This window comes from Oculina patagonica, chromosome 6 (genome assembly GCF_052425735.1).
Source record: "Oculina patagonica isolate OP01 chromosome 6, crgOcupat, whole genome shotgun sequence".
Classification (NCBI taxonomy): domain Eukaryota; kingdom Metazoa; phylum Cnidaria; class Anthozoa; order Scleractinia; family Oculinidae; genus Oculina; species Oculina patagonica.
In genome coordinates, this window is record NC_135763.1 from 36231291 (window position 1) to 36257067 (window position 25777).

General features: G+C 40.1%; 2 protein-coding genes, 1 long non-coding RNA gene and 1 pseudogene across 4 annotated transcripts in view; 2 read left to right on the forward strand and 2 right to left on the reverse strand.

Annotated features, from left to right (window-relative positions):
- Positions 1-25777, reverse strand: part of LOC144657596 (uncharacterized) — an 83728-nt gene that overhangs the window by 46949 nt on the left and 11002 nt on the right. The window lies entirely within an intron of this gene.
- Positions 8288-11996, reverse strand: LOC144656803 (uncharacterized; annotated as a pseudogene). Its single transcript, XR_013571393.1, has 2 exons — positions 11871-11996; positions 8288-9712 (listed from the first exon to the last, which is right to left on the reverse strand). The product of XR_013571393.1 is annotated as an uncharacterized LOC144656803 (transcript).
- Positions 16732-19124, forward strand: LOC144656905 (uncharacterized). Its single transcript, XR_013571412.1, has 2 exons — positions 16732-16837; positions 18764-19124. It is a non-coding gene; the product is annotated as an uncharacterized LOC144656905 (long non-coding RNA).
- Positions 19670-21069, forward strand: LOC144656904 (uncharacterized). The gene has a single exon (XM_078517149.1). The coding sequence runs from the start codon at positions 19772-19774 to the stop codon at positions 20582-20584; it is 813 nt and encodes a 270-aa protein (XP_078373275.1). The 5' UTR covers positions 19670-19771; the 3' UTR covers positions 20585-21069.

Consider the following 25777-nt stretch of genomic DNA (forward strand, 5'->3'; position numbering starts at 1 on the left):
TGTAAGGCCGCATTTGCATCTATCATATATATATTTCACTGCTACTGCTGGACACACATTCATTTATTTCACATATACTTGGGCCGAGTATCATGTCCACCATAAAGGGATTACCCATATACGACCGCTCTCATGTGGCTTTGATAGCTCAGTGGTAGAGCATTGCACTGGCAACGCAAAGGTCGTGGGTTCGACTCCCGCTCAGAGCCTGAAAATTTTTTTTTCAGGTCTTCAGTAGTGTAAGGCCGCATTTGCATCTATCATATATATATTTCACTGCTACTGCTGGACACACATTCATTTATTTCACATATACTTGGGCCGAGTATCATGTCCACCATAAAGGGATTACCCATATACGACCGCTCTCATGTGGCTTTGATAGCTCAGTGGTAGAGCATTGCACTGGCAACGCAAAGGTCGTGGGTTCGACTCCCGCTCAGAGCCTGAAAATTTTTTTAATTTTTTTTCAGGTCTTCAGTAGTGTAAGGCCGCATTTGCATCTATCATATATATATTTCACTGCTACTGCTGGACACACATTCATTTATTTCACATATACTTGGGCCGAGTATCATGTCCACCATAAAGGGATTACCCATATACGACCGCTCTCATGTGGCTTTGATAGCTCAGTGGTAGAGCATTGCACTGGCAACGCAAAGGTCGTGGGTTCGACTCCCGCTCAGAGCCTGAAAATTTTTTTTCAGGTCTTCAGTAGTGTAAGGCCGCATTTGCATCTATCATATATATATTTCACTGCTACTGCTGGACACACATTCATTTATTTCACATATACTTGGGCCGAGTATCATGTCCACCATAAAGGGATTACCCATATACGACCGCTCTCATGTGGCTTTGATAGCTCAGTGGTAGAGCATTGCACTGGCAACGCAAAGGTCGTGGGTTCGACTCCCGCTCAGAGCCTGAAAATTTTTTTTCAGGTCTTCAGTAGTGTAAGGCCGCATTTGCATCTATCATATATATATTTCACTGCTACTGCTGGACACACATTCATTTATTTCACATATACTTGGGCCGAGTATCATGTCCACCATAAAGGGATTACCCATATACGACCGCTCTCATTCTTGATAGCTCAGTGGTAGAGCATTGCACTGGCAACGCAAAGGTCGTGGGTTCGACTCCCGCTCAGAGCCTGAAAATTTTTTTTCAGGTCTTCAGTAGTGTAAGGCCGCATTTGCATCTATCATATATATATTTCACTGCTACTGCTGGACACACATTCATTTATTTCACATATACTTGGGCCGAGTATCATGTCCACCATAAAGGGATTACCCATATACGACCGCTCTCATGTGGCTTTGATAGCTCAGTGGTAGAGCATTGCACTGGCAACGCAAAGGTCGTGGGTTCGACTCCCGCTCAGAGCCTGAAAATTTTTTTTCAGGTCTTCAGTAGTGTAAGGCCGCATTTGCATCTATCATATATATATTTCACTGCTACTCTGGAACACATTCATTTATTTCACATATACTTGGGCCGAGTATCATGTCCACCATAAAGGGATTACCCATATACGACCGCTCTCATGTGGCTTTGATAGCTCAGTGGTAGAGCATTGCACTGGCAACGCAAAGGTCGTGGGTTCGACTCCCGCTCAGAGCCTGAAAATTTTTTTTCAGGTCTTCAGTAGTGTAAGGCAGCATTTGCATCTATCATATATATATTTCACTGCTACTGCTGGACACACATTCATTTATTTCACATATACTTGGGCCGAGTATCATGTCCACCATAAAGGGATTACCCATATACGACCGCTCTCATGTGGCTTTGATAGCTCAGTGGTAGAGCATTGCACTGGCAACGCAAAGGTCGTGGGTTCGACTCCCGCTCAGAGCCTGAAAATTTTTTTTCAGGTCTTCAGTAGTGTAAGGCCGCATTTGCATCTATCATATATATATTTCACTGCTACTGCTGGACACACATTCATTTATTTCACATATACTTGGGCCGAGTATCATGTCCACCATAAAGGGATTACCCATATACGACCGCTCTCATGTGGCTTTGATAGCTCAGTGGTAGAGCATTGCACTGGCAACGCAAAGGTCGTGGGTTCGACTCCCGCTCAGAGCCTGAAAATTTTTTTTCAGGTCTTCAGTAGTGTAAGGCCGCATTTGCATCTATCATATATATATTTCACTGCTACTGCTGGACACACATTCATTTATTTCACATATACTTGGGCCGAGTATCATGTCCACCATAAAGGGATTACCCATATACGACCGCTCTCATGTGGCTTTGATAGCTCAGTGGTAGAGCATTGCACTGGCAACGCAAAGGTCGTGGGTTCGACTCCCGCTCAGAGCCTGAAAATTTTTTTTTTCAGGTCTTCAGTAGTGTAAGGCCGCATTTGCATCTATCATATATATATTTCACTGCTACTGCTGGACACACATTCATTTATTTCACATATACTTGGGCCGAGTATCATGTCCACCATAAAGGGATTACCCATATACGACCGCTCTCATGTGGCTTTGATAGCTCAGTGGTAGAGCATTGCACTGGCAACGCAAAGGTCGTGGGTTCGACTCCCGCTCAGAGCCTGAAAATTTTTTTTTTCAGGTCTTCAGTAGTGTAAGGCCGCATTTGCATCTATCATATATATATTTCACTGCTACTGCTGGACACACATTCATTTATTTCACATATACTTGGGCCGAGTATCATGTCCACCATAAAGGGATTACCCATATACGACCGCTCTCATGTGGCTTTGATAGCTCAGTGGTAGAGCATTGCACTGGCAACGCAAAGGTCGTGGGTTCGACTCCCGCTCAGAGCCTGAAAATTTTTTTTTCAGGTCTTCAGTAGTGTAAGGCCGCATTTGCATCTATCATATATATATTTCACTGCTACTGCTGGACACACATTCATTTATTTCACATATACTTGGGCCGAGTATCATGTCCACCATAAAGGGATTACCCATATACGACCGCTCTCATGTGGCTTTGATAGCTCAGTGGTAGAGCATTGCACTGGCAACGCAAAGGTCGTGGGTTCGACTCCCGCTCAGAGCCTGAAAATTTTTTTTCAGGTCTTCAGTAGTGTAAGGCCGCATTTGCATCTATCATATATATATTTCACTGCTACTGCTGGACACACATTCATTTATTTCACATATACTTGGGCCGAGTATCATGTCCACCATAAAGGGATTACCCATATACGACCGCTCTCATGTGGCTTTGATAGCTCAGTGGTAGAGCATTGCACTGGCAACGCAAAGGTCGTGGGTTCGACTCCCGCTCAGAGCCTGAAAATTTTTTTTCAGGTCTTCAGTAGTGTAAGGCCGCATTTGCATCTATCATATATATATTTCACTGCTACTGCTGGACACACATTCATTTATTTCACATATACTTGGGCCGAGTATCATGTCCACCATAAAGGGATTACCCATATACGACCGCTCTCATGTGGCTTTGATAGCTCAGTGGTAGAGCATTGCACTGGCAACGCAAAGGTCGTGGGTTCGACTCCCGCTCAGAGCCTGAAAATTTTTTTTTCAGGTCTTCAGTAGTGTAAGGCCGCATTTGCATCTATCATATATATATTTCACTGCTACTGCTGGACACACATTCATTTATTTCACATATACTTGGGCCGAGTATCATGTCCACCATAAAGGGATTACCCATATACGACCGCTCTCATGTGGCTTTGATAGCTCAGTGGTAGAGCATTGCACTGGCAACGCAAAGGTCGTGGGTTCGACTCCCGCTCAGAGCCTTAAAATTTTTTTTCAGGTCTTCAGTAGTGTAAGGCCGCATTTGCATCTATCATATATATATTTCACTGCTACTGCTGGACACACATTCATTTATTTCACATATACTTGGGCCGAGTATCATGTCCACCATAAAGGGATTACCCATATACGACCGCTCTCATGTGGCTTTGATAGCTCAGTGGTAGAGCATTGCACTGGCAACGCAAAGGTCGTGGGTTCGACTCCCGCTCAGAGCCTGAAAATTTTTTTCAGGTCTTCAGTAGTGTAAGGCCGCATTTGCATCTATCATATATATATTTCACTGCTACTGCTGGACACACATTCATTTATTTCACATATACTTGGGCCGAGTATCATGTCCACCATAAAGGGATTACCCATATACGACCGCTCTCATGTGGCTTTGATAGCTCAGTGGTAGAGCATTGCACTGGCAACGCAAAGGTCGTGGGTTCGACTCCCGCTCAGAGCCTGAAAAAAAAAATTTTTTTTCAGGTCTTCAGTAGTGTAAGGCCGCATTTGCATCTATCATATATATATTTCACTGCTACTGCTGGACACACATTCATTTATTTCACATATACTTGGGCCGAGTATCATGTCCACCATAAAGGGATTACCCATATACGACCGCTCTCATGTGGCTTTGATAGCTCAGTGGTAGAGCATTGCACTGGCAACGCAAAGGTCGTGGGTTCGACTCCCGCTCAGAGCCTGAAAATTTTTTTTTCAGGTCTTCAGTAGTGTAAGGCCGCATTTGCATCTATCATATATATATTTCACTGCTACTGCTGGACACACATTCATTTATTTCACATATACTTGGGCCGAGTATCATGTCCACCATAAAGGGATTACCCATATACGACCGCTCTCATGTGGCTTTGATAGCTCAGTGGTAGAGCATTGCACTGGCAACGCAAAGGTCGTGGGTTCGACTCCCGCTCAGAGCCTGAAAATTTTTTTTTTTTCAGGTCTTCAGTAGTGTAAGGCCGCATTTGCATCTATCATATATATATTTCACTGCTACTGCTGGACACACATTCATTTATTTCACATATACTTGGGCCGAGTATCATGTCCACCATAAAGGGATTACCCATATACGACCGCTCTCATGTGGCTTTGATAGCTCAGTGGTAGAGCATTGCACTGGCAACGCAAAGGTCGTGGGTTCGACTCCCGCTCAGAGCCTGAAAAAAAAAATTTTTTTTTCAGGTCTTCAGTAGTGTAAGGCCGCATTTGCATCTATCATATATATATTTCACTGCTACTGCTGGACACACATTCATTTATTTCACATATACTTGGGCCGAGTATCATGTCCACCATAAAGGGATTACCCATATACGACCGCTCTCATGTGGCTTTGATAGCTCAGTGGTAGAGCATTGCACTGGCAACGCAAAGGTCGTGGGTTCGACTCCCGCTCAGAGCCTGAAAATTTTTTTTCAGGTCTTCAGTAGTGTAAGGCCGCATTTGCATCTATCATATATATATTTCACTGCTACTGCTGGACACACATTCATTTATTTCACATATACTTGGGCCGAGTATCATGTCCACCATAAAGGGATTACCCATATACGACCGCTCTCATGTGGCTTTGATAGCTCAGTGGTAGAGCATTGCACTGGCAACGCAAAGGTCGTGGGTTCGACTCCCGCTCAGAGCCTGAAAATTTTTTTTTTCAGGTCTTCAGTAGTGTAAGGCCGCATTTGCATCTATCATATATATATTTCACTGCTACTGCTGGACACACATTCATTTATTTCACATATACTTGGGCCGAGTATCATGTCCACCATAAAGGGATTACCCATATACGACCGCTCTCATGTGGCTTTGATAGCTCAGTGGTAGAGCATTGCACTGGCAACGCAAAGGTCGTGGGTTCGACTCCCGCTCAGAGCCTGAAAATTTTTTTTCAGGTCTTCAGTAGTGTAAGGCCGCATTTGCATCTATCATATATATATTTCACTGCTACTGCTGGACACACATTCATTTATTTCACATATACTTGGGCCGAGTATCATGTCCACCATAAAGGGATTACCCATATACGACCGCTCTCATGTGGCTTTGATAGCTCAGTGGTAGAGCATTGCACTGGCAACGCAAAGGTCGTGGGTTCGACTCCCGCTCAGAGCCTGAAAATTTTTTTTTTTTTTTTTTTTTTTTCAGGTCTTTAGTAGTGTAAGGCCGCATTTGCATCTATCATATATATATTTCACTGCTACTGCTGGACACACATTCATTTATTGATTATATATATTTTTATATAAATAAATAATGATGGAGCATAATTTTGATGCTATTTGAGCATAACACGGACATGAAAATCATAAGCATCCACTACGTCGCCCGACTGCGGTAAAAATACTGTGTCGAAATCGAAATTCTTTTCTCTCTTTCAAAATTAGCAAAAGAATGTATGGCTTGACAACTTTCAAAGTTTAATTTGACGTTAAAAAGTGTGTGAAAAGTGCGTGAAGAATGCATTGAAATGTTGGCAGAGCGGAACCGTAATCATGAAGCAATATATCCCTAAATATATCGCCTTGTTCCGGCTGAACAATATTTTTGGTACCTTAAAAACCTTTATTCTCGGGATTTGTGATCTTAAACTTCCACTGAGAAACTTTATTGTTTGTTGGGGCGTTTTTTAGTTATGACACGGCTTACGGCAGCGAACTGATGCCACACTCCACAGTATGTCGACCAAAATGATTGATGAACTTTAGAGAACCTACAAGTAAAGAATCGGCCTCTTTTTCAAGGTCACATTCCCGGGGGGGGGGGTACTCCCCTATATAAGGTATATAGGTATGTGCCGCCCCAAAGGGTATGGTTTTTGAGCCGTTTTGGTCTGAAAACGGGTATAGATTTTGAAACGTTTGGTCTGAAATTGGGTATTGTTATCTGGGGAACGTTCACGAAAGCTCATTAACCTATTTTTCTTCCCAGCAACCGGAGTGAGTAACTGGTGAGAGACAAAGAGAAATAGATAAAATATATCATTTCAGCTAAATTTTACCTATTCATCCTTTTTACGTTGACTTCCGTTCAGCGTTCATTTCAAGGTCAGGTCTGAAAACGGGTATGGATTTTTGAGGCCAGGTCTGAAAACGGGTGTGGAAAATGACATTTTTTGGTCTTAAATTGGGTCTGGATTTGGAGATGCGGGCGGCACACCCCCACCAAAAATTCCAAGGAGTACCCCCCCCCCCCCCGGGTCACATTTTTGGCAATTTCCCTTCATGAACTTCATATTATTTTCCCGTTGTTTTCAACAATACTAACGGGCAATATTTACGTTGCTTGTTATTTTGCCTGGTTAGTTATTTCGTTGTCATGTAAGCCGTAAGTATGTGTGCGCTGTTCGCCTACAAATATTGTCATTTGAAGGTCAAACACAAGGTTACCAATTCAAAACCAAGTTCTATCCATGGATAGAAAAAGCTCAGAGCACAGCGCACTAGATTTCCATGTAACATAATTACAAAAAAATGTAATTGAAACTCGTCAATAAGTCAGTTCAATTATACACATGCATTTTGTAGTGAAAAGATTATTCTAGAAAAACTCGAACTGCCCGCTCTCCTTTCTATCTTCAGCCGATATCTCCTGAATCTAATCCGTCTGGAAGCAAAATATCGTTCTAACGTACATGAATCAATTACCCCCGGTACTTGAACATGAAATGGACATGCAATATTCATTCTGTGAAGCTGATTTCCGCCGTTTGGCTGGTGTGGGCGAGTGGGAAAGCGGTTAACGTTACAATATAATTGCGCAAAAGAAAAGTGGAAAAAGGTTTTTTTTTTCATTTTGAAATATTTACTTGTTTTGAATCTTTCTCAGTTTTTTGTATGATTTCTAATTGATAAACAGCATACTAGATAAATTTATGGGACCAATCTGCCCCTACCCCGACCCCTCTTAGGCGGCATTTCTGTCACCAATGCTCTCAGAATGCGGGACATAGCATCTCAAAGACCCCTGATTTTTTTAATTTTTTCGCGGTAGGGGGCACATCTCGATCCACCGTTTGCTGTCGCGTCAATTGTTACAGTCCCCTGTTTCTGAATTTTCTGGAGGGGCTTTATTTTCAATTGTATTCCAGACATACCTTTTTCCTTATCTTTCGTATTGCCTCAAACAGTCATTTATTTTAGATCAAGGATCTAACTATAGAAAGACACACTTTGTATAATCTGCTCGGGGATTCCTGTGTTTTCCTCCAACTCTTTTGAGTTCTGCCCAATCAACTGCACACTAGGCGTCTCAGTTATCAGATTGTACGTTAGATGCACGGTTTATATATTGTTTAAGTTATGGAGCACGCATTTCTACTGAACATTTGCTGTTTAAATGGGCCACACGGAATGTTTGATAAAAGGTTATAAAAATACAAATAACGGGTCAAAGGGGACGAGTATCTTGAAAGCATAGAGACTCATAGTATAGCACAAACGTGACTTTTATTTTTTCCGCTCTACCAGCATCGGTTAAAATATTTTTTCTTAATACAATGTTACTGCAAAAACTGATAATAAAAATGATTACAACTGAAAAACGATTTACAAATCGTCTTTGAAACATTTTTCTTTGAAACTTTCTGACATTTTTCTGCGATGTTGCAGCAAAACGCAATAAAACTATTTGCACGGGAAAAATTAAACGATTTGCATAAAGGCAATATGGTAAAAAAAAAATTGAAATGATCTACATTGCAATAGAACCTGATGATAACGGATCGCTTACAACTCACTTTATTTAACACAACATATACAAAGTTCTCCTTAAACAAAATCCTAACATCGATCGACCTAAGTTTCAGAAAGTAAAAAATGAATAATAAAGAAAAACGTGGACACTCGTCTTGGTGTTGCAGCTAAGCTGTGCACTTTTTCCACATTTGAAGCCTTGACGCATTCTAAGCCTCTGCCTGAGGACGGCTGGCCTCTGACTGACAAGAAAGCTCCTTCTCTGCTTTCTTCATCATGCGTCTGCGGTACAGTAGGACAGTAACAGCGACGATCAGGAGTACCACCATGGCGCTACTGACAGCAGAGAAGAGCGCTACGTGGCTGCTTTCCTGCGGACGAACCACTCCTGTGATGGTACCAGCTTGTACCTTATTCACATCACCACCCATGTTGGGAAAAACTCGGTTAACGACCTCGGCATACTCCTTGTTCAGATGCTCGTGCACGAACTCTGCCATGACATTCTCGAAGCCCTGACATCGTTCTTCGCGTGAGCATAGCAGAAGGTGATGGCATATTTGATGGAGCTGGTCAAACCAGTGCGGCACCATTGCAGTCTCGTTGTCGTGGTATGCAGACGTGTCAAACCAGAAGTAACCAGTGCGATTGGCGACTCGTCGTATGGCGGACATCAAGGTAATATACTCGCTCCAGCTCAGCTCATGTGGACAGAACGCGGTGCTAATGGGCGAGAAGGCCTGGCCAGCTGCATTCACAGAGGCTTCACAGTCGGTGGCAAGAGTGTACACGGGACCCATACGCACTTCTCCCTTCTTACCGTGCGGGTGAACAGTGTGATTGATGACCATGTGTTCTGCTGTGAAGCCATCATGGGTGATCTTATCTTTGCCACTTGCTGAAGGGAAAACGGCTTCCACCTTGCATCAAGCAGGCTTCCTGTCGGCTCCCGTAATTACGTAGATCACGTCACCTACGGATAGGTCCGACACACGAACGAGACCTATCGTTTGCTCGGTAATTTTCATTTCACCAGATACACATTCGAAATCATATTATCATCATCATCATCATCATCATCATCATCATCTTCCTCGTCGTCGTCATCATCAGCCTTGACGTCATACGTGAACGCAAGGATACAGAATCCCAGCAAGAGGTATACCAACAAGCGGGCCATTTGTTTGCAGTCTGGTTAATGAAACAACTGTAACAAATAGCAAACAAGGAGGATTAAAAAAAAAAAAAACAGTTTATTGATTGATATACTCTTATAATAGGGTTCAGTGAAGTAAAGTTACCATAGTCTTCGGCCTTGATGTCTCAAGGTAAAATCTGTCATGTGTTAATTGTTCCATAAACTCAAATAATTAAGCTGTGACTTTGCTTACCTTAACCTCTCAACTGAAATGTAGAATTTCAACTTTTTTGTGTGTGGAAAAGACACTGTTAATCAAATATCACGAAGAACAACACGTAATTTGAGTCAAACTATAGCTAAGAGGGACTCTTGGAAGAGAACAAACGAATGGCGAAGGATAAGTTGTTAAGCTCATAGCTTATACACCAATATAGTAAACGATCGCAAACTGACAAGATACCCGCTCGTTTCTAACAGACTTTCCGTTCTTCACTGACAAGCGCTAGTAGTCCCCCTGTTTTCCCGATAATCTGATAAAGTTTTAGAAAATCGCTGAACAATTCTTATGATCAGGTTTTGACTATTTTTCAAATGTTTTGGACAATAGCATAGACTGAAATGCTGGAGAAAATAGACTTCATCGACAAATCTTGAATTCCAGATTGATAACCATTTCTGAAGTATTGATAAAAGAAACGAAAGGTGTCGCTGAAAAAAAGCTTGCACTTCCCTCATTCTGCCACTTCAGTTGTTGCAGGTACATTAACCTGCGACCTCGTCGAAACATAAGCAAAGAAGAAAGCTTTGTTTTACCAAAAACAAGGGAAATTAAAAGCGATGGAAGCGTTTCAACGTTTATCTTAATGTACCATAATGTTATGTGCAACCAACTTTTTGTTGTATTAATTTTCACTTAAAATATTCATCAAAACTCAAACAAACAGATCTTTTCTTGGACAATTCCTCTGATTTGATGCCCAGAGGCCGGATTGTGCACTAACAGTAAGAAACACATTATATCATCACAGTTTTTTCATCCGGTTAAAATGAAATGGGCAGCTCTAGATGAAACTTATCTAAATCACAGCAACCTTCGAGTTCTCCCGGCAAACGTATTCAAGTATTGCAAAAGATTGAGCAGTAAACACGAAAATGTTCGGAAAAAATGTTAGTTCCTTGATCCTCTGTGAATGGGCTGAAAAAAAAAAAGATAGCGAAGATTGAGAAAAGTGAATTAAGCCAGTGAATATGAATGACTGAATGTTAAACATCACAGAAATAAAACGTGAAAGCTCCAAAGCAATGCTTTCACCTCATCTACAACTAGCATGATTATGGTTTTCTCTAAAGCCATTTTATTTCTCCGAGTTTTTGTAATCGGTAGGATTGCCCACATTATGCCGAAATGATTGTTAACATAATCATAGTGGGGCAAATGAATCTTAGCATTACACCGGTTCAGCATTCAATACTGACTTGAATATAGAAAGACGCTTAAATTCTGTAGTTCGGTGCTAATTTTGGCTGGTTATTTATCCAAGTGTAATGTAAAATTGGAGGGTCGATTTTTAGGACGTCTGTTTTCAGTGGTTATCAAGAAGTACCTTGATACAAAATTTGCGCTCTCCCCATTTGATGTCTTTCGAGAATAATTTCGATTCGTGACGAAGTGCACGCACAAGCACAGACATAGGGCTTTCTTGACATTGTAGGTCTGCATAACAAATCAATACCGAATCATTTGAAACCACTTTGCAATTCGATATGTAAGATAAACCTTCGGTTGATTCAGATCGACACATTATCAACGGTACTGCGTTAAATTTCAGTTCGTTTTGTAGGTAGACCAATGAACGCCTCAAAACAAGTCTGTGCCAAGTGTACTTTGAATAGGGATGTTCATATTATACTGGAAAAATTATGAGCATAAGCATGCTGTAAGACAAATAATTGAGCACTCATTAGTGCAAAGTTTCTTTGACTAATAAAAGAAACGAAAGGTGCCGCTGAAAAAAAGCTTGCACTTCCCTCATTCTGCCACTTCAGTTGTTGCAGGTACATTAACCTGCGACCTCGTCGAAACATAATCAAAGAAGAAAGCTTTGTTTTACCAAAAACAAGGGAAATTAAAAGCGATGGAAGCGTTTCAACGTTTTATCTTAATGTACCATAATGTTATGTGCAATAAATTTCGGTAGACTAAAAATAAGTCTGTTTTTATAACCTAACAATGCAGCAGAGCTCACAACACCAGCAACTGATCCAGGCTTCTCAGCGTCACTGAATTGCGAACAACAGCGACGGTCTTATAAAGCATAGCGTACGTGACACTTGCCTCGCCTGAGCTACGAAGGCTGATATACACAAACACCGTTAGTGCATGTTTGTCTCGCGCTAACACAGCAGATCCGATATTTCTCCAACGTATTTACTTGGAAGTCTGTAGGTATCCAAATTCGCCCAATTAAAATTTAAATCCTGAATGGTTTTGTTTCATTTTGAGTTTATTACTTAACTACGTCATGTTAAGCCTTTCTAGTGAACTTTAAAGATTGAAAGACACATTTTATGGAGAAGGGAGAAAGAAAGGCATTAAGGCATTTGATAATTAGAAGCTGGTCCTTGCATGGAATACGTTTTGAACCAAGTAAACACTTTAGTTTGTTATTCTCAAATTCCAGCCCTTTCATCTGAAGTGCTTTTACAGAAAACAAGTAAAGTGTAATTCCGATTTGTCGAACGCTTGAGTTTTCGGCCTCCGGAAAACTCGAATTAGAAGATGTTTCCCTTGGATTTAATTAGCTTCACTCAGTCGTACATTGAATTTTTTCCGCCGATTTCTTAAGCTCCCAATATCTTGAACCAATTTTCGTTTCCTTTGGAAGTTGAAATAATCGAGATCCACTGTATACTGCGCTAAATAAAGGTACATTTTTTAAATCGGCTGAATTTTTATTTCGTAATCAAATGTTTTCAGCCAAAATTCGTTCAATTCCGGTAATTAAAGGGGTCAAACGTTTTAGATTTTTCACACGCCCCATCATCAAATATTGGGCCTGTGTTTTGAAAGTATCTTAAAATTAACGTGATTATAGCCTTGTATGTTTTCAACGAGAACAACCATCCATAGCTGAATTAGTCAGTAAACATAAAGTGTTTTGCTTATTTGGTAGTGAATTGTTAACTGTGTTTTTGAAATTGGGATGAACCTTCCAAATCAAGTGGAACATTTTACAGTAAAGGCCGTAAAATTTTATTTGTTGGCAGACTTCAACAACGGCCCCAAAACATTTTTCTCCTAGTTTACCTCGAAATTGAATTATTAAAACTACCATAAAGCTTGCAGTTTGCGTTCGTTTATAACGAGTTTACAACACACACGCCAAACTGAGTTGGCGAGAAACAACATTTGTCGATGTAAAAAATTTATGGAGACCTTTTTTATCCTCTTCTAATGTATCAGTATTTTAGCAAAGACTGACGGATTCATATTTTGACAAGTTATTTTGTTTAGTAAGTCATCCTGTTGTCATGGAAACAGTAGGTGGCCTGCTCTTTCTATCTTAAAAATAAATTCATTTCTGTTAGAAAGCCACTGAAAACAAAACCAAGCAAAGTACTTTTGTCAATCGATGGCAGAGACTCGGAGCACAGCGGACTTGATAGTATTATATATGATTACAAGCGGAAATCACAGACAAACCCGTCAATAATTCCGAGTTTTCTGATTATTAAATGGTTAAAAGATTATGCACAGAAACACTTATTCCAACTGCTCGCTTTCGCTTTATATCTTCTTTGACCTAAGACGAAAATCTGAGTCTGCAAGAAAAATATCGACAATAACGTACAGGAATCGATTACGCCCGGTACTTCAACGTTAAGAGGAGGGAAGATATCTCAACACCGTATTACAATACTGGTCATAAGAATAGTAAAGCAAAAAAATACAGAATTTTATTGCTTCTACCAAGAAACTTTTCGTTTGCTTTGGAAGCTTCAGCCAACCTCAAAATTAAAATATATAGTTAAAATTTACTTTCGTACAGCAGGCTGTCGCAATGGGTTTTTAGAAAGAACAAGTTTATTTTGACACGTACCTCTATTTTTCAAGTGAAAAAAATTCAAAGCGTTTGACTTATTTCATTACCGGTATTGGATGGATATCGCTTAAAGCAAAAGCAAGGTCATCTCTTTTTCTCGTGAGTGTTTTTCCTATTTTTTGGCGAAAAACACTCAAGGCTTGAACACTTAATTTAAATGAAATACTTTTAATTTTTTGAGCAGAGGATGAGTGAAAAAAATTCAAAACATTGACTTATTTAATTATCGGCATTGAATGGTTATCGCTGAAAACATAACTTTTGATTTAGAAAATCAGACGAATTGAAAAATTTCACTCTTTTACGAGGGTGGGCTCTATCACAGCACAAATTCAACTGGTTTTATAAAAATTGATGAAATGCACTATATACTTTATCAAATCAATTCCTTTTAAAAACAATAAAACCACAAAAAAGACAAGAACCATTTATTATAAAACGCATGACAATAAGTGTTTATTATAAAACACATGACAATAAGTGTTTATCATCAAACGCATGACAATAAGTGTTTATTATAAAACGCATGACAATGAGTGTTTATCTAGTGTTTTTGTCAAGTGTTAAGAGCAATTCTGTGTAAGATGAAGCAAAGTGGGAAATGAAAATTTTTGACTCCCCACATACAGTATTTTGCGTGCAGTTAGATATTCAGGGGGGATGTACAAAAATGCCCTTTTTTAAAGTTGCAACCTTATTGTTGTCGTGGCAATACCCATCGTTTGTTGGTGTCTCCAAACCTAATATTTCACTCAGAACATGCGGGCTCTAAATTGTGAAAAATGTAAACAGCTGTTTCTCGAGTCCATTAAAACACTACAGCTCAAGACTTGGGTCAAATATAAAGTCATCGTTCCAGTTTTTATTGATGTATCAGGCGTTTTCTTACAACGACTAAACAGTCAATTAACTAACAGCGTTTTCAGCCATTTTGGTTGATGGGTAAAACATACCAGACCTTTCTTTGATTTTCTCCAAAAGTACACCGGTTCCAGATCAAAAACTACTGATGCAGTCAGTTTACACAGATATCCTTGTTGCTAAAACTGTAAAGATCTCTGCGGGGCGGGATCTTAAGCTTTTTATAGGAGAAGTTATTATTTTGTTTGCTCGCCAACAAAAACACTTGCAACAGTAAAACTGCCCTCAGTCGCAAAGAATCTTATCTGTTGAGTCATTTTCTAATAAAAACAATCATATTTAACCTTTGTTTTGTCAGCAATATCGATCAAAATAAAGCTTATTACACAGGAATTTCTCCGTTCACCTTGCCATGGTGTCGGTTCGTTCATCGAGCATTCATATTCAGCACAAAGTCAAGCGCCTGTACCTTTTTTCTGGGGATCATGTCGCTGTATATATCCCTTCAGTTACTGTAATCTGGCTAATTTCAGCATATCTGCACAAGTAATAGCAAGCTTAGCATCTTTGAGTTCACTGAGAGGATTTGAGTCAGCAAGCCACGACAAGGGACGTTTAGTTTTTATCTTGGATTGAACGCAATTTACGTCGTTTTACTCCAGACGATAGCAGCACTCGCTCTTTAAGAAGATAAACTGTCTTGATGTTCTAGTTTATCGAAGAATCGCAATTTCTCGAGGTATTTTGTCCCATTTTGAATTCGATCGTGCAAAACCAGAGCGTATTATTAGTCAGCGGTTTTGCCTTAAATGATACAATCCTTATAATCTGCAAAACAGTCCTTGGACGTTTTCCTTTACTTGCTTTACTGCCTGTACTGAATTCTTTTGATGTTCAGTTTATTTATAGCAAGATTGGCAACGCAAACTATCTAAGTCTACGTCTTAGTCCTTTTTGACTGCGTGCTGCATTTATACAGAGACCCCACATGTACAATTTGAAGGCGAGCACGTAAGCGTTAACATCAGGCCTAAGAGCACTGCGCACTTGCTTTTTCATGCACGATTACAATAAATCTGAATTTTATGGATATTAAATGTTTAAAAGACTATACAAAGGCATTGATACCAACTCAGTCTGAAAGCAAAATATCGATGGTAACGTACAGCATGCAATCAATTATGCTGGGTGCTTCAACGTAAAGAGGACAGAAAGCATTACATTACTTGTGATAAGAATAGTAAAAAGACTTTAAATTCTTAAATATATAACCACGATTTTACCAAACTTTTACCAAATAACTTTTCATTTGATCTGAAAACTTCAGCCAACTTCAAATTTATATTGAGCTAAACTTCACTTTTGTACAGTAGGTAATGGTATTTTAGAACATTTGTTTGCATCCTTTTTTGAACTGGGCAGCTATGAATATTTGTTCATGTGAAAAACACTTAAGGTTAGAACACGTTTATTTTGACAAAGCACTATTTTTTACCACAGGACATGTAAAAAATTCAAACCGTTTGACTCGTTTAAATTACCGGAATTGAATGGATATCGCTGAAAACAGAATTTTTGAGTAAGAAATTAAGCCAAATTAAAATATATCACTTTTTTAATACCGCACATATTCAAATTTGCTTTACAAAAAGAAATAAATGCACTTTATATGTTCCTATTTTTACGTAATAAAGGATTATGTAACCTGGGCAACCAAGTTTATTTGTTTTCCGCGATAAACACTCGAGATGAAAAGATTTCAAAAATTCAAGTGAAAACAGTCGGTAAGTGTGTATTGAGTTTCTAGAGTAACCCAAGTAAGCTTCCGTTTTAAATGTCACATTTTTTTACCTTTCTTTTCTAATTACAATTTTTTTTTTCATCCCTAGAGTTCATTAGTCGGTCTAACCATCTTGTAATTAACTAATAAACTGAAGCTGAACCAAAAACATTCAAGAATTATATACGGTATGAAGTTTGGCGAATTCGAATTCCTATACTGACTTCCAAGCAAATAAGTTGGAGTGATATTGGTGCTGCTCTGTTAGCGCGCTGTTGACATGCAAACGTTGTTTGTGTTTTTCAGCCTGCATAGCAGGCAAGGCCAGTGTCACGTAGGTTATGCTTTATAAGACCATGTGTTTTTTTGCACAATTCAGTGACATTCAACGAAGCTACAACAGATCACTCTTAACTGGTGTTGTGAGACTCGTTGTTACATCGTGAGGTAAGAAACACTGACTCCTTTTTTAAAATTTTTTTTTTTTTTTTTTTCAAAATGTAATTTATAGATACTCGACTTATTTAATTACCACGCAATGAAATTAAGAGCGTGCAAGTGTTTTTTTTTTTTGTTCCATGAACTATTTGAGAAAAAAAAAAATAGAAGAGATATAGATTTAGCCCAGGCTAAGCGCAGAGCTCAACAAATAGTTTCTAGTGGCAAATATTTCTTCCGAATTTACGGGATGACACCAGCGAAAACTTTGTAATGAGAGACTAAACGCCAATAGACGCGACATTGTTATGTCTTTTTTAATCTGTCTATCGGTTAAGAAATTGAATTGACAGCGCCATGTCAAGTTGGACTGCTTCAGTACGCGTTAAAAAAAACTTTTCTACATAATATGAATGGTAAGGGAGTTGAATTTAAGCCGTTTTAAAGCAGTTTCGCGTGTGTATATGTAAGAGATAAATTTATTTGCAGTTTCTAAATAATTTACGCAGTACACTCGGCTACAACGGTAAATTTTTCTTTTTAGCTATTTTGGTTTAATACTTAGGTCGATTTTTTCGCTGCTCGATACTTTAGAGAATTTTAGGTAGATGCTGAATGAATTTATTTCGGTGTTTATTTTGGTAAGCAATGTACGGCAGAAAAAGTCTGAATTCAAGGAACTTGCCATGAAACCAAATTCAAAATGTTTTGGCGTAAATGATTTCTGCACGAATCCAAATTTACGCGTATGTCAGGCTTTCGACAATAGTAACCAAATTACAGTACAATACTTGAGCCAAATTGTATGATGAATCGCGTTCCTTTGGCATGGTGAACGTAACACGCAATCGATTGATTATTGACTTTGGTAAGCGTTTTTTTTTTAAGTTTTTTCAACTAAAATGATTTAGGATTAATCAGTATAATTTACGTTCCCGCTGGTGGGCGAAATTTTTTTTACAATAAAGAAGCGCATTTCATTGTTTCTAAAAGGCATATATGATTGCGTTCGACGAAAAAGAATGAATCTCCAATTTCGTATGGTTACCTGTGTACATACTGGGTGTCCTGCGTATACCAGGGGAAATTTTGGACTGAGCAAAATGTCTCGTTTTCATTTTATCGACCTGGATCTACACGTGAACTTGCCGTTCACGACATCACATACAACGTGAATCTTTCCTGGCGCTTCGATTCGTGCGGTTAGGTTGCTGTTGGTATACTAGTTTTTACTTACTTTCCTTTCAATTTTGTCGTAATGTTGTTGAAAATGACTTACCAAACAAGCCCATGCTGTCTCGGTGACTCAAACAAAACGAGTCTTGCTCAGCCATATACATTGTTCTTAGCAGTCATTAGGCAACATAGCCACGGCCAGTGGTCACAAAATAAATTCGGCTATCGAGTTGTTTGTCTCAGCGGCAAGTGTGGAACAAAAGAAATCTATTGACACTGTAAATCTATTGAATTGTTTTCAGTCTCGGCGGCTATTGCAGCAAATTGCATCTATCACGTGTGATTTTGACACATGCCAGGCGAATTGTGGAGGTCAATTGTGTAAAGCGGGCGAATTTAAGGCACACAAAATTGACTCGAACACACTCCGCTTATCTATTACTATTTCTAGTTTTATTGCCTTTGCATTTTTATTCATTCGACACAAAACATTAGACTTGTTTCCTGAGAGGAGCGCTTAATTGAGTGGTCACTATAGTAACTGAGTGTCCATTCAAGTAAGTTATTATTCTTAAACTTTTTTGTGAAATTTAGGTCTCGGCTCAAAGCCGACACTTTTCCAATTTTAATGGTTTGAACTTGTAGTGCATGGTGGGCAAATGTTTACTTTTGCACGACTAATGACAGTAATCGATGGTATCAATGGCGTTTCTTTACTCGGTTTTACTCTGACAGTTTCTTTCTTAAATTTCATTACAGATTGGGCAGACCACAGAAATATGGCGCGCTTGTTGATTTATCTTTTGCTCGCTTTCTCTATCGTTACATTCACAAAGATTGTGAACGCCGACGACGACGACGACGATGATGATAATGACGATGACAATGATGAAGATGATGATGATGATGATGACGACAATGATGATGATGATGATGATGATGACGATAATGATGATGATGACGACGACGACGTGGGACGATGATGATGATGATGATGATGATGATGATGATGATGATGATAGCGGAGAAGGTGACGATAGTGGAGAGAGCGGAGAAAGTGGAGAAAGTGGAGAAAGTGGAGAAAGTGGAGAAAGTGGGGACAGTGGTGATGGTGGTGGTGGCGGAGGTGGAGGTGGAGGTGGCGGTGGAGGTGGTGGCGGAGGTGGCGGTGGTGGTGGCGGAGGCGGTGGAGGTGGGGGGTGGTGGTGGTGGCGGAGGTGGCGGTGGTGGTGGCGGAGGCGGTGGAGGTGGTGGTGGTGGTGGCGGAGGTGGCGGTGGAGGTGGTGGTGGCGGTGGTGGTGGTGGTGGTGGTGGTGGCGGAGGTGGCGGTGGAGGTGGTGGTGGCGGTGGTGGTGGCGGCGGCGGTGGTGGTGGTGGTGGCGGAGGTGGTGGCGGTGGCGGTGGCGGTGGTGGTGGTGGGGGGGTGGTGGCGGCGGCGGTGGTGGTGGAGGAGCAGGCGGTGGTGCTGGTGGCGGTGGAGGAGCAGGCGGTGGCGGTGGTGTAGGTGGTGGTGGTGCAGGCGGTGGTGCTGGTGGCGGTGGAGGAGCAGGCGGTGGCGGTGCAGGCGGTGGTGCTGGTGGCGGTGGAGGAGCAGGCGGTGGCGGTGGTGTAGGTGGTGGAGGTGCAGGCGGTGGTGCAGGCGGTGGTGGTGCTGTTGGTGAAGCCGGTGGCCGCGCCGGGGGCGGTGCTGGCGCTGGAGCCCCTGGGTTTGGCATCAACATCAGCGGTCTTCAAAGAAGATTGAACGGATCTTGTGTTTCTGGTAAAATGCAGGTGGAAGAGCAGACAAAGGGTGTCGTTCATGTCTCGCAGCTTTCTGAAGGTGACGTCATTCCCGGAATCATGGGAACTGCGAGGAAGCCTATCTTGTGCAAAGTGGTAGCTGTCTTCCCTGCAGCAAATGGTAAGAATAAAACCACCCACAATGGCTTTACCTCAGATCATATCGTCGTTGATGACACTGTTCATTCGCACGGTGAAAAAGGAGAAGTGCGCATGGGACCTGTGTACACGCTTGCCACCGACTGCGATGCCTCTGTGAATGCAGCCGGACAGGCCTTCACGCCCATCAGCACCGCGTTCTGTCCACATGAGCTGACCTGGAGCGAGTATATTACCTTGATGTCCGCCATACGACGAGTAGCTAGTCACACTGGATACTTCTGGTTTGACACATCTGCATACCACGACAACGAGACTGCAGTGGTGCCGCATTGGTTCGACCAGCTCCATCAAATATGTCATCACCTTCTGCTCTGCTCACGCGATGGCCGATGCCAGGGTTTCGAGAATGTAATAGAAGACTTCGTTCACGATCATCTAAACAAGGAGTACGTGGAGATTGTTGAGCGTGTTTTTCCCAACATGGGGGGTGATGTCGAGAAAGATCAAGCTGGTACCATCACAGAAGTGGTTCTTCCTCAGAAGAGAAGCCACATAGTTCTCTTCTCTGCTGTAGGTGGCGCCATGGTGATGCTCCTCATCGTTGCTGTCGCTGTCCTCTTATACCGCAGACGATTGATGAAGAAGAAGGCAGCGGAAGGGTTGGAACCGAAGACGACTGGCGATGTATTGGCTTGAGTGCTGAGAACTCGTCACAGCTGTTAATTGAAGTTACAAAATACTTCGTTTGCTTTTAGTCAAGCAGTTTGTATTTTTTGACGAAGACTCACAGTAATCAGTAATCGTTGTAATTTTTTTTTAACGGTCGTTGATGACGTTGTATCTGATTTTTGTTAGACTTTGTAGCTTAAATAAAGCAAACGTCGTGAAGCATAATTAAGTTACATTCAACTTACGACATTTTAAACTGATATTTGAATAAGAGATCAGAAAAAGTGTTCACTGTTACTTGTGATTTTTTTAAAGCATTTATTCGGGCTATTCATTTAATCGATGCTGGTAGAATCGCAATAAAACCATGATTGTGGAATTAATTGAGTCTCTTTGTTTTTTACGCTTATGATCTTCACTGTTTCTTGTGGGTTTTTTTTAAGGATTTATCAAGGCTATTCATTTGACAGTTGCTGGTAGAATCGCAATAAAACCATGATTGTGGAATTAATTGAGTCTCTTTGTTTTTTACGCTTATGATCTTCTTTTGAATACTTGTCGAGGCGAGTTGGAAAGCATCAACGTATGGGCAGGCTTACCCAGCAAAAGCTCAATATATAGAATTTAAATACAAAATAATCTGTTGCTTAGTACGGGAAACTCTTTGCAGGGCTGGAGAAAATCGCGCTCGTGTTTACATGGTTTTATTTATTCAAGAGTAAAAGTAAAAGTAAAGTTAGCAGCTAGAGAAAACCAAAAATTATAGCCCGAGCCGAAGGGGGAGATTTACATTAATTAACTTCTTTGAAATAGATTCTCCCAACCTTTCAGAGGCTATGCACATCAGCTATGTAAACAAGGAGCCATCGTTTTAATAGCCTTATGCAAAACGACTCAAACTGAAACAAGTTGCGTGTTATATATATGTTTGGATTTATCAAAACCACACTCACTCACTCACTCACTCACTCACTCACTCACTCGTCAACTTCAAGAGAAAAATTTACACACAAGGAAGTTAAAAAGAGCTATGAATTTGAGAATTACCTAACAACAGTTAAAAACCCAGCGCACAGAATAAGCCTGACAAAGCTTAGATTAGGATGTCATACATAACGAATACAAACTGGAAAATATGAAAATAAAGGAGCATCAATCCCAGTAGAGCAAAGAACATGCTTGGTATGTAAACAAAATTGCGTAGAAGACGAAAAGCATTTTTTGATGTGTTGCCAGGGATTTACAACCATAAGACATGAATTATGTTCTCACATTTCTAAGGTTGATGTAAGGTATATATATTTAAGTGAGAACGAGAGGATTAAGTACCTACTTAGAGCTGACAATGAACATACATCAAAAGTAGTAGGTAAATATATACATTCAATGTTTCAAAAAAGGAAAGAGCTTCTTAACTTACAAGCACAATGAACATTATAATTTATTTAATTTTTACATATATTGACATTATGAATTGTATAAGAATCAAATTTTTGTTATTTCTTAAATGTATTAGTAAATGTGAAAACCTTTGTTGTAAACAGACCAATACCTCCCTTTGGAGAGTAAGGCGCAATAAAGATATACTATATACTACTATATACTCACTCACTCACTCACTGCCCACTGTACGTCGCCATGTGTTCTTGGGCCTGTTATGCTTGCGCCTGCCTTCGGGTGTCCAGTATAGTGCTGTCTTTGTGGTGGATTCGATTTCCTTTCGAATGACATGGCCATGGCCATTAAAACCAGGTCAACGCAAATTTCACCGCTGTCTATAGGTAATGTTAGTCTCTTTTTCTCTGATCTCCTCCTTTCTCTTCTCTACCTTGTCGGCGCCGATGCTCTTTTTTTTCTTCTCTCTTGGATCGTTTTAAGTCATATCGCGCAGTAACTTACATGGTCAAGGACACTTACGTCAATTTTCATTGATCAGGTTTTGATAAATTCACACATATAAATTCAATGTTTTTTTTTTAAAGCTGTATCAGTGTTACTGAGCTTTTAAGTGTGGACCAGGATATAAAAATTCCTCTATATTGTTTTGAAACTTAGCGTAAATTGTTCTCGCGCAGGGAATTTTACTCCTTGGAAGAATATAGCCGTTAATTTTTTTAAAAAATGTTGATAGCCCTCTATTTTCTTGTATTTTCCTGCGACCGTTGAAAGGGGAAAAGGAATCGCGAAAGAACTCGACTCCAGTGCAAAACAGGAAGCGGAGGGTGCTCGCTGGGTTTATTCGATTACAGTTGCCAATGATGTGGAAATTTATCCCTGGCCTTTGTGTTGCAAATGATGAAGGTCAGGTTGAGATAATGTACGTAATTTATCACATTGTATGTATTTAATGCATTTGAACTTTGTTTGATTTTTCTTATCTAAGCAAATGAAAAATGTAATTCAAGAACTTAGTATTTCTTGGATAATTGTAAAACGTCATCGCCTCTGCCTGCATTGCGTGCGGCTTTTTTTAAGTTCAAACCCCTCTTTAAGGTCGCGGGGGATACCTACAGCATGAATAAATTCATGAAGGGAAATTTTGCTTGACCTGCATCTTTTAAAACGCTTATTTCTCAGCTGTTATGGGTGCGATTAAGCTCAAATTTTACAGAGACATAAAGAAATGATGAAAGATTGTGAATGTCATCTTTTATTTGGTAGATTGCATTTAACGGCGATGTTATAGCCTCGTTAGTTCTAAATTGGGAAAAACATGATTTTTTGGCAGAGTTTGCGGAACGGGTAGGAGACTGCACACTGTGATCTTGTCAAAAACTAATCAGTCAACACCTCTAGAGTGTCATAACAGAAGCGGATTTTTTAATTTAAAGTTTGCCAGAAAGTTATGGCGGTTTAAGTGCGCAAATTTGAATTTAATGTCTTCTTTCTCTTTCTAAAAGCGCTCTTTTAAAATTCCGCTTCTGTTATGACACACTACAGTATTCACAGTTTACCTATCTGCAGTGGCAAGTCATGAAGTTCTGTATCCGTGCTGTATTCTCTGCCACAAAATTGTCGGAAAAGTCCAAACTTTGAGATTTCCGAAGGTGTCCCGACCTAAATACGATCATTTTGCCAAGGAGAGATGTAAATACTGGTAATTATATTCCACGCTTTTATGGTGAGAACAATGCGTTTTTAAAAAGGACACGATTGTTTATGCCGAATATTTTTGTGATTACTCTGAGTTGCAGAAATACTCAAATTTAAATGAATATAAGCTCAAAGACTTCCTACAATCTATATGAACGTATTTCGCTAAGTGTTGTTTTAAATTGATTAAAATATCAAAGAAACAGGGAATTTTTACAAATCACGCGCACGCGCTCATATTTTTGTCCAGTCATAAATATCTCGTAAAGTTGTCGATGTCAGTCGTTGTACTTCGTGCATACGCTTTAAATAAATGCATAATGATGAGCCTAAGGTGTCCCCCGGACTTTAATATCTCTTTCAAAGGTAAAGGAAAGAAAAAAACTTGGCAAAGCTGCATAAAACAAAATCCAACATATGGATTTATCACTTTTCTTACTAAAATTTCAAAGTAAAACCTACAAGCGATTAAAAGTGAAGGTCTCTTACGACAATTTTAAAAAGTGATGAATCAATTAGCTTAATTATTCTGAAAGATTCCTCTGATTCCATTGTTCAACTAGAGTTTGGTAATGACTGGTTTAATTCAGTTGAATACGAAGGTTAATTAAGCCAGCATAACACAAAGGATAAAGCTCTGCTTACTTCCTTAGCTTTTCAACAGAGATGAGACTTTCCCGCTTTTACGCTTGCGCTGCCAATACACTTTGTCACATTTGTCACATTCCATCACGAGCACATTGGTGAACTGAAATATATATGTTACTCAAATTGCTTCGCTGTTGGCGCAAACGAAATATGGAATTTTTTTGTTTAGTCCAAGCAGCCAACACAGGAGCCAATTGGGCTCAGAGCTGACATCTCAATCCGTGGAAAAATATCGAAATACAAAAGGCCGGCTCGCCAATAGGGAATTTGCCGACGTATATTAGCCGTAGTTATTATCCAGGAAGACGTAGACAATAGTTTTGAGCAAAAGGGGAATATAGAAAATAAAATGGCCCTGGTTCTGTTAATTATTCACAGTAAAATAACAGCTTCTGCCAAGCCAAGTACAGCACCTTATGCCAAAAGATGGCAGCGTTCGGGAGGGCTTCAATGACTGTGCATTTATAGGATCGATCATGTTGGATTTTCGTCTACGCGAGAACGCTGTGAAGGAGATCCAAGATGCAATCGAGAGCGCTGGGATGGCTGGACAAGTTAAAATATTTTAGAAACACAAACCAAGAGGATCTCCTGATGAACATTCTGCCTAGACTCCGGCAGGACTAGATACTCTAAATAATAAAATTTTACCACTTGAACGCCAATCTCGTATCGCTTACTTTTACTAAATAGTAACGGCATGTAACATGTTTGAGACGAATATTTCTCAAGGGACTCCTTGGGTTTAGTGATTTTAACAATTACAATCAATTGCTATCGATTATTATCGATTTTCTTAATCGATAACAATCGATATTTTTTTTGTGAGTTCGATTGTTATCGATTGTCGATATGATATCGATTGTATCGTTGATTTCCGATATCGATTTCTATTGATTGACTACGCCTGGGATGGCATACTAATACTTCTCCCTTGATACGGTCATTCCCCGTTTTTATCTTGACGTATTGCACGTCATGCAACAATAAAAACGGCCAATATTTTGTTTGTATTTTTAGTTGGCGGAACAAAAAGAACTCCACGGTCTGTTCCGTGCGTGAATCAGAACAGAGAAAGCTCGAGAGCTGCTGACATCTGACCAAGAGAATGAGATCACCTTCCGTCAAAACACATTATGTTGTCAACAATTAATATTGGCACCGAATTTTATTGTTGACACAACTTGTAGTCACGGAACACATTGGATTCCTCATTGAGCTTTGTTACCGCGACCGGCTAAAGCCTAAATTATCAAGAGAACTGTGCATTCCTCTTTCTTTATACCCCTAGAAGGTGATTAGTACCCCGTCAATCAAACCATACTGTGTTCCTTTATCAGTGACCTTTCCTAGTCTAAGCAAAACTTGCCATGCAACCCTCTGTTTTTCTAGCTAAACGTACTGTACTTAAAAACGGCAGCCTTATTGAAACCATAATACAGCAGACCAAATATCAAAGCAGAGAGGGAGAAAAAAAAA